The sequence below is a fragment of the Somniosus microcephalus genome, chromosome 13 (assembly GCF_052327205.1).
Source record: "Somniosus microcephalus isolate GS21.2 chromosome 13, FLI_Smic_1.0, whole genome shotgun sequence".
Classification (NCBI taxonomy): Eukaryota; Metazoa; Chordata; class Chondrichthyes; order Squaliformes; family Somniosidae; genus Somniosus; species Somniosus microcephalus.
This window is the reverse complement of record NC_140999.1, coordinates 18,716,985-18,730,409: the sequence shown is the minus strand read 5'-3', so window position 1 is coordinate 18,730,409 and position 13,425 is coordinate 18,716,985. Positions and strand designations below refer to the sequence as shown.

General features: G+C 40.8%; 1 protein-coding gene across 6 annotated transcripts in view; it reads right to left on the bottom strand.

Moving 5' to 3' along the window:
* Window positions 1–13,425, bottom strand: part of bsg (basigin) — a 54,355-nt gene that overhangs the window by 14,597 nt on the left and 26,333 nt on the right. For 2 of the 6 annotated variants that reach the window (XM_086004593.1, XM_086004597.1), the window contains 3 exons: window positions 7,696–7,720; window positions 7,507–7,590; window positions 3,319–5,502 (listed from right to left, as the gene is read on the bottom strand). In XM_086004593.1, the coding sequence (XP_085860719.1) occupies window positions 7,530–7,590; window positions 7,696–7,720 (86 nt within the window). In that variant the 3' untranslated portion in view covers window positions 3,319–5,502; window positions 7,507–7,529. Of the gene's footprint in view, window positions 1–3,318; window positions 5,503–6,335; window positions 6,434–7,506; window positions 7,591–7,695; window positions 7,721–13,425 lie in introns of those variants that run through there. The other 4 variants (XR_015080519.1, XM_086004594.1, XM_086004595.1 and 1 more) reach the window with 4 other exon arrangements.

Sequence of the window (13,425 nt, the reverse complement as noted above, 5' to 3'; positions counted from 1 at the left end):
AAATTATTATTCTTAAATACCCTCTACCTCGATTCTAGATGGTGAATATCACACCTTAGAAACTATAAACCAAGGAGATTTAAGCTTAAAAAGGGAGAAATACTTACCAACCAATCACTTACCCGCTTTGTGGTGACGTCACACCTTGAATACTTTTTACCTCTCTCCTTCCCTGAGATTGGAGATTGGTGAGGCCTACCTGAGCCTCTGGGGCCTCTTGTAGTCGCTCTGCCGCTCAGCTCCGCCTCCACCCACTGCCGATGCCGCACTGGGGCCTACCTGAGCCTCTGGGGCCTCTTGTAGTCGCTCTGCCGCTCAGCTCCCGCCTCCACCCGCTGCCGCACTGGGGCCTACCCGAGCCTCTGGGGCCTCTTGTAGTCGCTCTGCCGCTCAGCTCCGCCTCCACCCGCTGCCGATGCCGCACTGGGGCCTACCTGAGCCTCTGAATAGAAACAAGGGCCCGGATTTTGTGATCAGCGGCGAAGGGACGGCGCTCACTGCTGACCTTGAAAAAAGCTGCCCACAAAGATTTAGCAGGCGTCTATTTCCTCTATTCCGACGTTACTGAACCTGGCACCATCTAAAGGGGATCCGTGGCATCCAGCACCAGTAAAGTCATCAGGCAGGCTGATCAGCTAATCCGATTGAAGAATTCTCAGAAAACCAGGAAGTAAAAAGCACAGATTATAATTCGCATTTTAATCCTTTACCGAAAGCGAAATAAAGATTGCGACTTTTAAAAAAATTCATTCACGGGATGTGGACGTCACCATTGCAGGCAAGGCCAGCATTTATTGTCCATCCCTAATTGCCCTGGAAGGTGGCGATGAGGCGCCTTCTTGAATACAACCGAGTGGCTTGCTATGCCATTTCAGAGAGCTGTTAAGAGTCAATCACATTGCTGTGGGTCTGGAGCCACATATAGGGTAAAGCCAGAAGTTTCATGGTCACCATTACTGATGCTAGCTTTTTATTCCAGATATATTTAATTAATTGAATTTAAATTCCCAGTTGCCATGGTGGGATTTGAACTCATGCCTCCGGATCATTAGTCCAGGCCTCTGGATTACCACTATGCTACAGTACCCATAGACATTAAGGTAGGCGAAATATCAAAAATTAAAATTAATTTTTAATTTAAAAATCATGGAATTTAAAAAATGTTATTCTGAGGGAATGCCACTCCACACGTAAAATTAGTTTTTCGGGGCAGGAGGTTGTTCAGCAGTAATTATGACTTAATATGCCATTAAAAACTTAGTTACACCTCAATGGTTTTTACAGCAAGAATAGTACGTAAAAAGTTGAAGTTCACGTCAATTCACTGATTCTGTCTTGATTGCATCTGCGAAGACTGCAACAGCGCACCTTGCCCTGTGGAGGAGCAGGGTATCACTGACGGCAACATCCAGATTTCTGCATTTAACTGTGCATGTGCGGACACCAGAAGTTGCTGTCAGTTTTACACAGTAATGACGGTGCGCGTTGACAGTTTTGCTGTCATTACAATTGCAAATTCCGGGCCACTGTATTCGACTGGAGTTTAATTATTATACCACATAATTTCCAGTTTATGGAAATGGGTGCAATACCAATTGATAGAACATAAATAGCAGAAAAAATATAACAAAGGATTAAACTGCACGTAAAAACTTACTTCCATCCAAAATGGAACAGTATTCTGGTCCAACGGGTAATCAGATAGAAATCAGATACCAAAGAATGAAGATTATATCTAAAACAGGAATCTCATTTTCCTCTTCATTCATTTCACCCTACACATGAGGAATTGTGTGGGATATTTTACTAATGAAGTACAGGCTTGTGATGAAAGTAATGTCAAGTGCAGGTGTGGGGAAATTTGCCACAAAGCACTGCAGATTAGTTGCCCATGTTGCAGGTAGTTAGCACACATACAGGGCACATTTCTGGGCGTCAGTCCTTTTGCAGACAACCTTTAACATTCTGAGAAAGCAATGCTACGCACAATGCAGTAGTTACAGGAAACTCTCGTTTAAATGGCACCTAAATATCCGGAATTCTCTATTAACCGGCAAAATCTCACTCCGAAAACACCTCAATAACCGGCAATGTTGCCGAGTCCGAGTCTCCCGCGGTGGCCGAGTTAGTCAGTGGAGGTAGTTCTCCAAACTGCCACTACTCGGCTTCTTGGCGCTGTCGGAAGTTGGAACACTTCAATACCCCTGTAACGGGAGTCTGACTCTCCCGCGCTGCCGGTAGTCTCATCTGATTCGCCATTTTACAGGGGTACTGAGTCTCCCACGCTGCTGGTAGTCATTGCATTGCATTACCCTCAACTGGTAGTGCTGTACTTAATCAAGCATCTTCCACCATCCATTTAACACAACATTCTGTAGGTGAGTACCCAATTACTATTTACTGCACATTTCTTGATTTTTAAATTGTTCTTTCTTAAAGTCTCGGTAGATAACCCTCTCCGTCATCCAGAAATTTTGTTCAACCGGCAACACGCCGGTCCCGTATACCAAAGAGCTTCCTGTAGTTAGCATTGACTGAGGTTGCTAGTTTGAGTTTCAATTTCTGATTACTGGAGGAAACCCATCATTGCGTAGGCAGATCCAAGACATTTTAGCTGAGTTTCTGAATAGTTCTGTGGCCTATACTGAACTCCAGGCTATCATCAACAAGCTGAATAATTCAGAAAATCCAGCCAGTTAATCAACATAGCATTATTTCCAGTTTATGGGTTTGATAGGGTGGATGCTGGGAGAATGTTTCCCTTGGCTGGGGAGTCTAGAACTAGGGGCCACAGCCTCAGGATAAAAGGTAGGCCATTCAGGACTGAGATGAGAAGAAATTTCTTCACAGAGGGTGGTGAATCTTTGGAATTCTCTACCCCAGAGGGCTGTGGAGGCTCAGTCATTGGGCATATTCAAAACAGAAGTCGATAGATTTCTGACTAGTAAGGGCATCAAGGGATATGGCGATAGGGCTGGTGAATGGAGTTGAGGCAGAAGATCTCATTGAATGGCAGAGCAGGCCTGAAGGGCCAAATGGCCTACTCCTGCTCCTATTTCTTATGTGCTTATGTCCCATTGTTCATGTAGTTAATGAAGACTTTTATGGTAATAAATGCAGGACAGATTCAAATCCAAGTCACAGAGATGGAAGAGCAGTGTGCCAAATCCACTGAGTAATTCAGGCCCTATATTTGTGTATTTATATAAGCCAGTTCCCAACTACCACATTAGAAACATTACTATCCCCTTCATCTGAAATGGGAAAAAGGATCTTCCATGACTGAAATTGAAAAAAAAAACAATTTTACAGATTGAATTGATAAAAGTCAAAGGATTTTTATTGACGTGAATTCTGACATAGGTATCACATACTGTTGAGGCGATGTGGCAACATGAAAAATTTGTAAAAGTTATCTCATTTAATTTTTAGAGAATTATTATATTTCAGCAGTACAGATTCAGCACAAAAAAAGTTAGTGCATTACACTTAACATGACCAAACATTAGTACAGTATTATGATACTATAAACTAGCCTCCATCTATACAAAATTGTACAATCCCAAGTCAGATAAATTTCTGTGGGTTTCTCACTCAGGTGAGGATTTCAAAGTAAAACTGACAATAATTGTATTGTGCCTATCCTTTCTCAAAAATCAATTACAGAACACAAAATTAACATGCAGTGTGGCGAGAGCAAAATTATTTCAAACTCTGATGAAAGCTGATCCTTCAGAGGAGCACGTTTTGAAGGTTAAAAAGGCGGAAACCTCAAGCAACAAAATGATCACAATGCTAATTGGGCCGTTTCTTTCCTGGACAAAGGGGCAACGAAAATATTGGCAAACCAAGCTCCGTCAACAATAGCACTAACAGTACGGTAGCAATGCACTGTGCTATAAATACATTCAGCTGCCGTCTACTAGGAATTGCAATCTATAAAACAAGAAAATAGTTTACTCTAAAGACAACTGACTATACACAACCTTACCAGTAATACTGAGGAGGGGGAGATGACAATCATTCTAAGGTCAATAATGATGAAGAGCATTAGGAAGTAACCACTCCAGTACAATTAACATTTTCAAGCTTACATTACCGAGTGATTTCTCAACTGGAAACCAGAGATACAAAAATAGTATTTGGGTGGGTGACAGCCAGCAGAACTTGCAGGCCGATTGGCTGGGAGTCCCGGGCCTCATTTAAATAGAACCAGTGAGCTGTTCACCCTAAATGGGTGTCCCAATATGGCTTGCTGGATTCAGGTAAGACACACCTGGGGGGGGGGGGTGGGGGGGGGCGGGTGTTGGTTCGAGCCCAAGGTGTCAGCAGCTCAGATTACTTTTTATGGGACCTGGAGGAACAATTTTGCACCTTCCGGTCCCACAAGAATAAATTCGTCACCTACCTTCGAGGGCCTGCAATTCTTGGCCGACAGGTTCTACTGAGCAATGTCTACAGCAGGCCGTAAAAATGTTTGGCCCCTATTTACGCAATAGGACCTTGATTTAAGCGTATTCATGAGGCTTCTGCCCGAGTCAGGCGGGCTTCTGAGCCGACAATTAAACCAGCGGCAGGAAACTGGCAGTGGGGGGGGGGTAAAACCTGCGTTAATTCTATCACTTTGATTTTAACCCCCGTACCGCCCAGTTTCCAGGCAGAGGGAGTTAAAATTCTCCATCTTGTTTCAATGTGATTTGCTAAAATAAAAGGGGTGGACTAGAGTATTACCCAGCCACTTTATAAAGGTCTCTATTCAGAATAATAAACTTTGATAGTGGAAGACTCCCCCAAACACTGAACTTAAATACCAAAATACCATTTTCTTAGTGAAGTATCAGTATAATAGTGGGAACAACCTGAAAACATTAGAGAAATTCACTAGCATCACCCTTTGTACTACAGAAGCCAATGCAAATTTAATCATGCAGAATTAAAACTACGATTTTAATGAGATAGCACCCCTATTGGCCTAAATGATAAATTGGAAGGTGAAGCATTTGCATTTACAAATCCCAGCCTTGTCAAAATAATTATGGCAATCTGTAGTTTTTCTAGCAGGATGACAAATACTAGCTACCCGTTCATAGTTAACAGAACACAAAATAGATTTCAGTCTAACCGCCAAGAAAAAGCAAATCTTTACCAGGAGTATTTTAGTCCAGTTTATACAGGTTAGATAGGCCTAGAATATAACATACTGATTAACCAATTGACTGCTAGTGCCAATGGAATTATACAGTGGGTTAAAAGGCACCAGCAGTTAAATTGTTAACAGTTTTATTTTTTTCTGTAGAGATCCGAACGCTTTAGGATCTGTGAATAGATCAAATACTTTAATCATGTTGAAGATGACATTCTCCATGCCTACTACAAAACCCATCCATTCTGTAGTCAGTTGTATAGGCCTCCTAATGGGGGGGGGGGGGGGAAGACATTTCACTTTTTAGTTATCTTGACGACTTCTTTGATCATTAGCAAAATACTGCAGATGCTGGAAATCTGAAATTAAAACAGAAAATGTTGGAAATACTTAGCAGGCCAGGCAGCATCTGATCATTGTTGTTCAGATTTTTGGGCCTGTTGAAAACCCTTTTTTGCTCTTTGGTTTCTGTATAAAACTGACATTCACCTGCAGAACTTCCTCAGAAAAATGGAAATTAAAGATGGATGGTAACTTGCGATGGCATAATGTACCATTGAAATTGGAGACTTATAAAAATGTTCTGCCTTTCAGTTCAAGGGATAGAAGCTTGCTCTTATCTTACTTAACATTCTCACTTGTTCTTTGAGCAACCAATCTACAGGAAACTCTCGCTTAAATGGCACCTAAATATCTGGAATTCTCTAATAACCGGCAAAATTCATACTCCGAAAACACCTCATAAACCGGAAATGTTGCCGAGTCCAAGTCTTCCGCGGTGGCCAAGTTAGTCAGTGGGGGTAGTTCTCCAAACTGCCACTACTCGGCTTCTTGGCGCTGTCGGAAGTCTCTTCCGATCAAGCATCTTCCACCATCCATTTAACACAACATTCTGTAGGCGAGTCCCCAACTACACTGCACATTTCTTGATGTTTTAAAATTTTTGTTTGTTAAAAATAGCCTCAGTAGATATACCTCTCCGTTATCCGGAATTTTTAATCAACCGGCATCATCCCGGTCCCGTCGGTGCCGGATACGAAAGAGTTTCCTGTACATGGTTAAGTGTTTTATTTACAAAAATCAACAAAATTTGATCTTGGCGTCCAGTAGCTCAATATAAATACTCCTTTTAGTGTTACAATTATTAGAAAAACCACTTCTACGAACTATATAATATGCAATATTAACTCACTGAAAAATGTGTTACATCATAGTGCAGAGATGATTTAAAAAATGGCTCTCTACATTTAAACTTTCAGCCTCTTCAGCCCCAATTACGGTCCATGGGAACTTTAACAGCACAACGAATGTGAACAGTGACAAAAAATATAAGTTAAAAAATGATCATCGCTGGCACAAAGACATGAAGCCCTCCCTATCCAGGTCATGATGCACTTTTATTGTCATTTAACTGTAAAAATAGCAGCAGGCGCGAAGGCAGCAAGTTGGGGCCGCGTTTCATGAATTTTAATTTTTATTAATGGTTTATTCAGCGTTGTAAAGGGGTGGTTTGTTAACTATGCAGCAAGGAGACAAGATAGTCAAACAGATTCTGATGTGAAACCATGCAGTTCACAATAATGGAATATCAAAGATATAAAGGGCAGTATATAAGACGCAGTGCCAGCCATGGCTCAGCTGGTAGCACTCTCCCATTTGAGTCAGAAGGTTGCGGGTTTCAGTCCCACTCCAGACTTGGCAACCAAAAAAATCTAGGCTAACACTCCAGTGCAGTACCGACAGAATGGTGCACTGTCGGAGATGCCGTCTTTTGGATGAGATGTTAAACCGAGGCCCCGTCTGCTCTCTCAGGTGGACACAAATGAGCCCATGGCACTATTTCGAAGAGGAGCTGGGGCGTTCTCCCCATTGTCCATCAACATCACTAAAAACAGATTATCTGGTCATTATCACATTGCTGTTTATGGGAGCTTGCTGTGCGCAAATTGGCTGCTGCATTTCCTTCGTTACAACAGTGACTACATTTCCAAAAAAAAAGTACTTAATTGGCTGTAAAACACTTTGGGATGTCCTGAGGTCATGAAAGGCACTATATAAATGCAAGTCTTTCTTTTTATATTTACTGTATATGGTTGTGTCCCTCTTAAAATATTTCACCAAATACCAGTAAGCATCAGTCTACTTTGTTGCTTAAAATGCAATTAACAAAAATGTTTAAAACAAAAATGAAGTGACAATTTTGATTCTGCAGTTCCATTTTAGGATAGAAAGAAAAGATAGAAATCACCATGCAAATCGAGGCAATGATTAGAATGATAGCTAACTGGAACTTTTGTGAAACAGAAAATACTTCAAACGACTGAGCAAAAGTTAGATCCTTTTAATTAAAATGGTTAACTGACCTTTCCTGAAGGATAAAATCAAATCAGTTGGAGTTTCGCTGCCTGACATTTTTATCCTTATGATTCATGGATGCATTGCTTTTCCTATGGAAGAAGTTATAAAATTGTTCAAATTCAGTAACACAAGCTGCTTGCAATGAGTAATACACAAAGAACTTTGTAAACATGAAATTATTTGGTTAAACTTACAAGGGTGCAGATCCTTGTTCGTCATCTGATTATCAAATTCACATGCAAACACAAAAAGAGGATAAGCTTTAGTAAAGGTACATTAAGATATTTAATGAATTCACAGCTGATATTTTATTTTGGCACTCAAACTTTTTTTTTTTTTTTTAAAAGACCTTTTAAGTAGTTCAGCTTTGTAACAAAAGTTACTCCGTGAAAAGCAGTTATAGATTTTTGTGCCAAGATCAAAGCACCTCAATACAGGAAACTTTGTGATATCTGGCACCGACGGGACCGAGCTGTTGCCGATCTATCAAAACTGCCGGACATACAAAGTTAATGTTGAAGCATACGGAGGTTTTCATCTCTGTATCTGACAACAAACACTGTTGCTTAGCAACAGCTTCTAAACAGTCGGCTGCAGCTGCAAGCGTCTCTAGCTGAAGCTGTTGCTATAGCTACAGACCTTGCAGTGCCTAACTGGGAAAAAAAAGCAACGAGAACTAAAAAAAACTTATAGAAAACGGCTCCTGATTTTTGCCGTTAGATCGAGTATTCCAGACATATAACCTCCGGATAAACCAAAGTTTCCTGTACTACAAAGTGGCAGATCGTCACAACAATAATTTTTTGGTGTTAAAATACAGAATAAATTACTAACATTGAAAGATAATACACAATTGCAGAAAGAGCCCAATGCCACTAAACCGTGGCATATATCACATCGAAATAGACCATTACATTGTAACCAGACAATATGTATACCTCACTTGTTCTGCCGATACCATAGAAGTGACTTTGCAAGACAGCATTGAGGGGTCCACAGCAAACTCGTGACAGCAAGGTGCACCTTAATATCATAATACACTGTTCATGAAGTTACCTTCAAGCCTCAAACATGTTGACTGCATTTTTTTTTGCCACTTAGGCTATGATTTGTGGTTCTCAAACCTATTACCGTAAACCTGTAAGCAAAAAAGCAGAAATTTCTTGCTCCTAAACTTAGCACTAAAGTAGAACTCCTAAAATCAGCACTAGAGTAGAGCTGCAGATCAGTAGCAGTTTTGTGCTGGCGGCAAGCTGTTTAGCATTCTTCATCCTAAATATGGGACACAGGTTTAGGCTCAAGGTTTTTGAATTCTCCAAAAACCCACAATCATAATATCCATTAAAACGTTTTTTTTTTTTTTTTTAAACTTGAAATACAACTTTAGCACAAAAGATTCTTTTTAAAACCAATTTCCAAATGAGATTTAGTTTGGAGCCATTTTGTGAATGCCAAAACCTATTAAAAATATAGACCTGGTTTAGGTAGATGCACCTTGTGCCTAATCCCATTCGCTTCCATTTTGTCAGTACTGTAAATCGAAAAACCACTACCACTGACCAACATTGATTCTTGTTGCACGAAAAAAGCATAACTCAATATGTAACGTGTTTGGCATACAGTTACTTTCTGCTGCAGCCAGCAAAATATCTCTCATGGCAATTTTAATTCATAAAGGGATTTGGTTTGGCCAAAATAGTTTTGAACCCATAGTAGCCAGCACTTTTTTTTTTAAGCAATTAGGCAATGTTATTTTATCAGACCCCTTTGACACGGTACAAATAGAAGAGGTTAAATCAGTTGAGGGTGGGAAGCAACAACTGCTACAATTTACATCGTATTTACAGGGCTATGGGGAAAGAGCAGGGGAGTGGGATTAATTGGATAACTCTACCCAAAAGCCGGCACAAGCACGATGGGCTGAATGGCCTCCTTGAAGTAGTAGCAATAGTTTATGCCAGACTTCTTCCATCCAAACAATTTTCCTGATATGTCAGCAACATTTTCTTTACATAATTATGTTCCACTGCAGTTATTTATATTACCAAGGCTAGGAATAATCACCTGGTTATTCCACTGCAGTGATATCAACCAAGTGACACAAAACATAAATGGGACTGAAGCCCTGAAATCATGTAAATACAATTTTGAGGTGCTCTGACATGAACTTAACATGATGGGTTTATTTAATTTTTGATAAACGTTTACCACCTGCAGCTCTTGGTATGGAGGCTGACTGACAGTGCACTGAATGCCATTAATGCAGTGATTTGCATGCTGAAAGATTAATGGGATGTGCTGCAAGCACTGAAATTTTTATGACACACTGTATACTGTTCTGAATGTAGGTAAAATAATGTAGGATGCTAAGAAATTTACATGTATCCTTATGTTTGACTTCACAGCTATGGGTATTAATTTTATCTTCTGCATTGTCCATTCAGGAATTGTTCTTAAAGTATAAAATGAAGTGTGTCAAGAAAGAAATGTTCAACTTAGTTTGCACGAAGAGTCACACTGTACTAAATGGCTTTACAGCACCACGCTGAAGTGATAGACAAGGGTCTGTTGAATCAGCAATTTATTCAATTTACAGTAACTTAATGCTAAACACATGAAGAGCACAATTGTGCAGAGATGGCAGGAACCTGAATTCTGAGCGACTCAGGTAATGGAGTGTGTCGCTTCAGACCGACGTGCATTTTATTCCACTTACCGCAGGATATGAACCAGCAGCGAACGGGAAAGAAAACATTTTTCATCAAGGAATAGCATTTTGCTTCAATTAAATAGAGACCTTTTATCGTGCATACTTGAAGCTGGTGAACAGAAGCCTTAAAATATCAACACTCCACAAAGTTTTCAATGGCTACATGGCAATCACACTGTACACAATCTGTCATCAACCACGCCATACACAATCTGTAACCAAATAGCTTGGGGTGAAATTGGTCTTTGCCAGTAGCACGAAGCGGGCTCTTCACAAATCACCAGCCCGTTTTACACTGGGCCCAATTTTCTTTTCCATTGAAGTTAATAGAAACAAAACTGAGTGCTGTGTAAATTGGGCTGTCGAAGTGATAGGAGCCCTTTTTGTACTACTGGCAAAGATCAATTTCACTCCCTCCCCATATGTTCTGAAATGCCGGGGGCCACCCTATTTGACATAAGCCAAACCGAATAACAAGTGTATTTCTGTAATTCTTCTATTTCTTTTGGTATAAGAACATAAGAAATAGGAGCAGGAGTAGGTCAATCGGCCCCTCGAGCCTGCTCCGCCATTCAATAAGATCATGGCTGATCTGATCCTAACCGCCAATCTACTATCACAGAACCATCTCCTGAATCTAACAGAATTAGACACACGAAATAGGAGCAGGATCAGGCTACACGGCCCCTGGGCCGGCTCCGCTACCCACAGGGCCATGTCCGATCCGAACCTAGACTCATGTCCAAATTCCTGCCCGCTCCCCGTAACCCTTAATTCCCTTTACTTCTAGGAAACTGTCTATTTCTGTTTCAAATTTATGTAATGATGTAGCTTCTACAGCTTTTTGGGGCAGCATATTCCATGGACCTACCACCCTCTGAGTGAAGTAGTTCCTCCTCATCTCAGTTTTGAAAGAGCAGCCCCTTATTCTAAGACTATGCCCCCTAGTTCTAGTTTCACCCATCATCGGGAACATCCTCCCCGCATCCATCCGATCCGACCCCTTCACAACCTTACGTTTCAATAAGATCGCCTCTCATTCTTCTGAACTCCAATGAGTAGAGTCCCAATCTACTCAACCTCTCCTCATATGTCCACCCCCTCATCCCCGGGATTAACCGAGTGAACCTTCTTTGTACTGACTCGAGAGCAAGTATGTATTTTCTTAAGTACGGACACCAAAACTGTATACAGTATTCCAGGTGCGGTCTCACCAATACCTTGTACAACTGAAGCAATACCTCCCTATTTTCATATTCTATCCCCCTAGCAATGAAAGCCAACATTCCATTGGCCTTCTTAATCACTTGCTGCACCTGCATACTAACCTTTTGAGTTTCGTGCACCAGGACCCCCAGATCCCTTTGTACTTCAGTACTTTCCAGTTTCTTGCCATTAAGATAATAACTTGCTCTACGATTTTCCCTGCCAAAGTGCATAACCTCACACGTTCCAGTATTGTATTCTATCTGCCAAATCTCTGCCCACTTACTTAGCCTGTCTATGTCCCCTTGCAGGTTTTTTATGTCCTCCTCACTCACTACTTTCCCCCCCATCTTAGTATCATCTGCAAACTTTGATATGTTACACTCGGTCCCCTCCTCCAAATCGTTAATATAGATTGTAAAGAGTTGGGGACCCAGCACTGACCCCTGCGGAACACCACTAGTTACTGATTGCCAGTCTGAGAATGAACCATTTATCCCAACTCTCTGCCTTCTGTTAGATAGCCAATCCTCTATCCATGCCAGAATATTACCCCCAATCCCGTGATTTTTTATCTTAAGCAATAATCTTTTGTGTGGCACCTTGTCAAATGCCTTTTGGAAGTCTAAATGCACTACGTCCACTGGTTCCCCTTTATCCACCCTATATGTTACTTCCTCAAAGAACTCCAGCAATTTGTCAAACATGACTTCCCCTTCATAAAACCATGCTGACTTTGTCCTATTAAATTATGATTATCCAAATGTCCTGTTACTGTCTCCTTAATAATGGACTCCAAAATATTTACCTACCACAGATGTTAGGCTAACCAGTCTATAGTTTCCAGCCTTCTGTCTACTGCCCTTTTTAAATAAGGGTGTTACATTAGCAGTTTTCCAGTCTGCCGGGACCTTTGCCGAGTCCAGGGAGTTTTGGAAAATTATTACCAATGCATCCACAATCCCTACCGCCACTTCCCTCAAGACCCTAGGATGTAAGCCATCAGGTCCAGGTGATTTATCCGCCTTGAGTCCCATTATTTTACCGAGTACCACTTCCTTAGTGATTCTGATCGTGTTTAGCTCCTCCCCCACTATAGCCCCCTGTTTGTCCAGCGTTGGGATATTCTTAGTGTCCTCTAGTGTAAGGACTGATACAAAATATTCAGTGTTTTTGCCATCTCCATATTTCCCACCATTAATTTCCCGGTCTCATCCTCTAAGGGACCAACATTTACTTTAGCCACCCTTTTTTCTTTTTATATAACTATAAAAACTCTTACTATCTGTTTTTATATTTTTTGCTAATTTACTTTCATAATCTATCTTCCCTTTCTTAATCAATCTTTTTGTTATTTTTTGCTGTCTTTTAAAGTTTTCCCAATCCTCTATCCTCCCACTAGATTTGGCTACCTTATGTGCCCTTGTTTTTAGTTGAATACTATCCTTAATTTCTTTACTTAGCCACGGATGGCTGTCTTTTCTTTTACAACCTTTTCTTCTCAGTGGAATATATATTTTTTGGAAGTTGTAAAATAACTCCTTAAATGTACACCACTGATCATGTATCGTATTACCCTTTAATCTATTTTCCCAATCCACTCTACTCAATTCCGCTCTCATACCTTCATAGTCTCCTTTATTCAAGCTTAGCACGCTTGTTTGAGATCCAACCTTCTCACCCTCTAATTGAATATGGAATTCAACCATGTTATGGTCACTCATTCCAAGGGGATCCTTTACTAGGACATTTTTAATTAATCCTGTCTCGTTACACAGGACCAGATCTAAGGTTGCTTGCCCCCTGGTCGGTTCAGTTACATACTGCTCAAGAAACCGATCCCTAATACACTCAATGAACTCATCCTCAAGGCAGCCCTGCCCAATTTGATTTGTCCAATTAATATGATAGTTAAAGTCCCCCATAATTATAGATGTTCCCTTATTACAAGCCTCAACTATTTCCTGATTGATACTCCGTCCAACAGAGTTGCAACTGTTCGGAGGCC